The following is a 3334-nucleotide window of genomic DNA, read 5'->3' as shown; positions in this document are numbered from 1 at the left end:
CCTATCAACAACATAACGACATCACCGAACAATACTCACAGTCATCGTCATCAAGTATCGGCAGAAACTTAAGAAAAGAAGAACATCGTGCGTAAAAGGTTCAGATCTCTATGAAAATTATGTCAAACCCAGATTGAGAAAAGCCCATGATTACCTGAGGGTGCTTAGACTGCTGAGTGAACAAAAGGGACCTCGAGAGATCGAACGTTTCTGAAAACCAAATCCACGAACTGAATTGCAGAGGCTTCCAGCGCTGATGCTGCTAGTCGAAGATCCCTCCTTTCTTTTTCTGGTTTCTAGCCGAAGCCCCACTTCCCAACCTAGCCCGCAGCTACTTTCTTCAGCTTGGAAGCTCTCCCTTTCTCTACCCGGAGCCCAACTTTCTCAATCCCTCCTACTTTCTTTTGTTTTCCATATTCTCCCTCGGCTCCCTTTTTCCAGTTTCTTGCTTTTTCCTTCACCGAAGGTTCCTCACTTTCTCCGCTACTCTTTACCCAGCCGCCCACTTTTCCTTTCTTTTTTTCCTTTTTCCCCTAGCTTCATGGCTTTCTATTTTTCTTTCTTTCGCTCTTGATCTCAAACTCAGCCGCCACTGCCCTCTCTCTCCCATCAGCCGTTCCTTCCTCCTTCTTTATATCCCTCAAACCCTGATCTTTACGGCCCTTGATAAATCTCATTTCCCCACTTTTCTATGACCATCCGATCACTCTTCATTCCAGATGAGAGCCAGGTAGGATAAAATCAAGGCAATGCAAGGGTAATGGGAAAACGGCGAAAAAAAAGAAATGGGCTAAACTGCATTTTTACTTCTGCAATTTTTCCATGCATTTTTCTGCTTAACTTGTAACATGAAGAAAGGGCTAGGATCCTATGCTTCTCATGATTCGTGAGCTTGTTTCCCTTTTATTTTTATTTTTTTTTACAAATTTTATGCTAAAAGTCTTACAATAAAATAAACATCTAAAAGGGAAAAAACGAATACAAAATAAAACTAAAATAAAATAATAGATAATAATAATCTAAAATGCTATACAAGTGCTAAAAGTCTAAAACCAAAATCATGAAATTAACAAATAAAAATAGATAAGAATTATTACTAAAACAAAGAGTAAAAATAGAACAAAAATTATTCAAAAATTTGGTGTCTACAATTTTGAAGTACAGGATTGAACTATAAAGACAACAAATGAACTAGAAATGTTTGGTGCTTAGTTGAAAAGAAAAATAGCTCCAATTCTCCTTTATCCTCAGCCCTTTATACGCTTAATTTTCTGAATTGAAGGCATCCCTAATCTGTCGAGGCGAATTGCTCCACGAGCCATAGTTGGGAACATGTGGAAGGAGTCGTATAACTTGAGTTGATGCTCTGGATGAGAGACGCTCACATTGGACAATGCATCAGCGACTGTGTTAGCTTCCCTATAACAATGTGAAAAACGATCAGGATCCTCCACGAACTGCCAAATCTGCCTAATCTCTCGTCGAATCTTCCAAGGGCAGTGAATACGTTTCTGAAGAATTCCAATTAATACCAAAGAATCCGATTGAATATAGAGATTCTCAAAACCCCTATGTATGCATGTTTGAATGCCAATAAGAAGAGCCCGGGCCTCCGCACTTAGACATGTAGTTTCTCCAAGATATGCCGAAAAACCAATCAAAGGAATGCCAAGTGAATCCCGAAGAACCCCACCTCCTCCACCCAATCCTGGATTACCCTTAGAACAGCCATTGGTATTTAGTGTAAACCGACCAGTTTCCTTTGGTTCCCAACGAACAAGTTTGTACGTGACATAAGTGTGAGATGAATATGGCCAATCATACAAATGATAGAATGAATGAGCCTTGAAAACTTGTTTGAAATAAATTTCCACAATGGTATGGATTTCCAAGGAAATGGCAAGACAAATGGCGGGCGATCTCATATGGACATCCTCAAATAATGCTTTATTTCTTGCTTTCCAAATTTGCCAACATACTATACTGGGAAGAATGCGTCCAATGAATCGCTGTATCTCTGAATCATATGAGTGCAACCACCAACCCACTATACGGGAGTGTAAAGAAGAGCCTGGAAAAGTCAATCCACATGAAGCTCCAAAATAATTCCAAACTGTTGAAGCTATATGGCCTTTGGAAAATAAATGTTCAATTGACTCCTCAGATGCGGAATCACAGCAGAAACACTTTGATGGTAAATGTAAACCAAGTTTACATAACCTATCTGGTAAAGGCAGCCTCTCCAGCAACAATCTTAACATGAAGAATGAAATTTTGAGTGGGATTTGAGGATGCCAAATGCTATCAAAAACCATAGACTTGTTTCGTGCTTGCTTAATATCCCGAAATGCCGAAGCTAGAGAGAAGTTTCCAGATGTTGGGACATCCAAATGACTTCAGCTTCACCCCAGTCTTCCGGGACTGGATGCTCTAAAATAGAGGGAACCAGATCCGTCGGCAATGTCTGATATAATCTAATCACATCCCAGTGTCCATTGATGATAAAATCACCAAACGACAAATTAGAGACAACCGTCGTACGGAGAAACAAGGCACCCCCTCCCAACCAATTGTCGTACCAAAAATGACAAGCTCCGTTTTTTATATCCCATAGCATAGATAGCTCCACTTGTCGACTTACATTGACCATCCTTCTCCAGATTGCGGAGTCCATTGACCTGATTTCTACCTGACAAGGATGTAGTAGTCTACAATACTTAGCTTTCATGAACGAAGCCCACAACGAGCATCCCTTTCTGAAGTTCCACCAAAGCTTGAATGAGAATGCTGTGTAGATGTCCTGTAACCTCCGGAAACCAACTCCTCCCTCATCTACCGGATAGCACATCTGAGACCACCGTATCCAGTGAAATTTAGACTCCTCGGAGGATGACCCCCATAGGAAGGTCGAGAAGGCTTTTTCTATAGTTCTAAATACCTTACCCGGGATAACCGCTGCTGACAACAGATGTACTGGCGTCGTTGCCAACACATGTTTGATTAGAACTATTTTGCCTCCAAGAGAAAGCATCCTTGATTTCCATGACCTTATTCTCCCTAGGATAGATTGGCAAACTTCCCCAAAATATGATGATTTACATCTGCCAAAGTAGAGGGGGAATCCCAAATAACGTATCAGAAATGGTTGATAATTAAATTTGGTGAGACGTTCAATCACCTTTTTTCTTGCCGGTGATGTCGAGGGATGTACTAAGTAACAACTTTTCAGCACATTTATCAATTGTCCAGAACACCTTTGATATGCATCTAGCACCTGCATGATAAGCTTTAGAGAATAAGAGGATCCATTTGAAAAAAATTAGAATATCATCCG

The 3334-nt window shown here is 40.5% G+C and overlaps 1 protein-coding gene across 1 annotated transcript; it reads right to left on the bottom strand.

The window, feature by feature from the left end:
- Positions 1 to 1247: 1247 nt before the first annotated feature.
- Positions 1248 to 2315, bottom strand: LOC113704647 (uncharacterized). The gene has a single exon (XM_027226530.2). The coding sequence runs from the start codon at positions 2313 to 2315 to the stop codon at positions 1248 to 1250; it is 1068 nt and encodes a 355-aa protein (XP_027082331.2).
- Between the last annotated feature and the right edge of the window lie 1019 nt (positions 2316 to 3334).

This window comes from Coffea arabica, chromosome 8e (genome assembly GCF_036785885.1).
Source record: "Coffea arabica cultivar ET-39 chromosome 8e, Coffea Arabica ET-39 HiFi, whole genome shotgun sequence".
Lineage (NCBI taxonomy): Eukaryota > Viridiplantae > Streptophyta > Magnoliopsida > Gentianales > Rubiaceae > Coffea > Coffea arabica.
This window is presented reverse-complemented; position numbering and strand designations above follow the sequence as displayed.

Bases quoted from the DNA above. Each gene is read 5' to 3' on its own strand.
- LOC113704647 (XM_027226530.2), bottom strand. From the start codon at position 2,315: ATGGTTTTTGATAGCATTTGGCATCCTCAAATCCCACTCAAAATTTCA.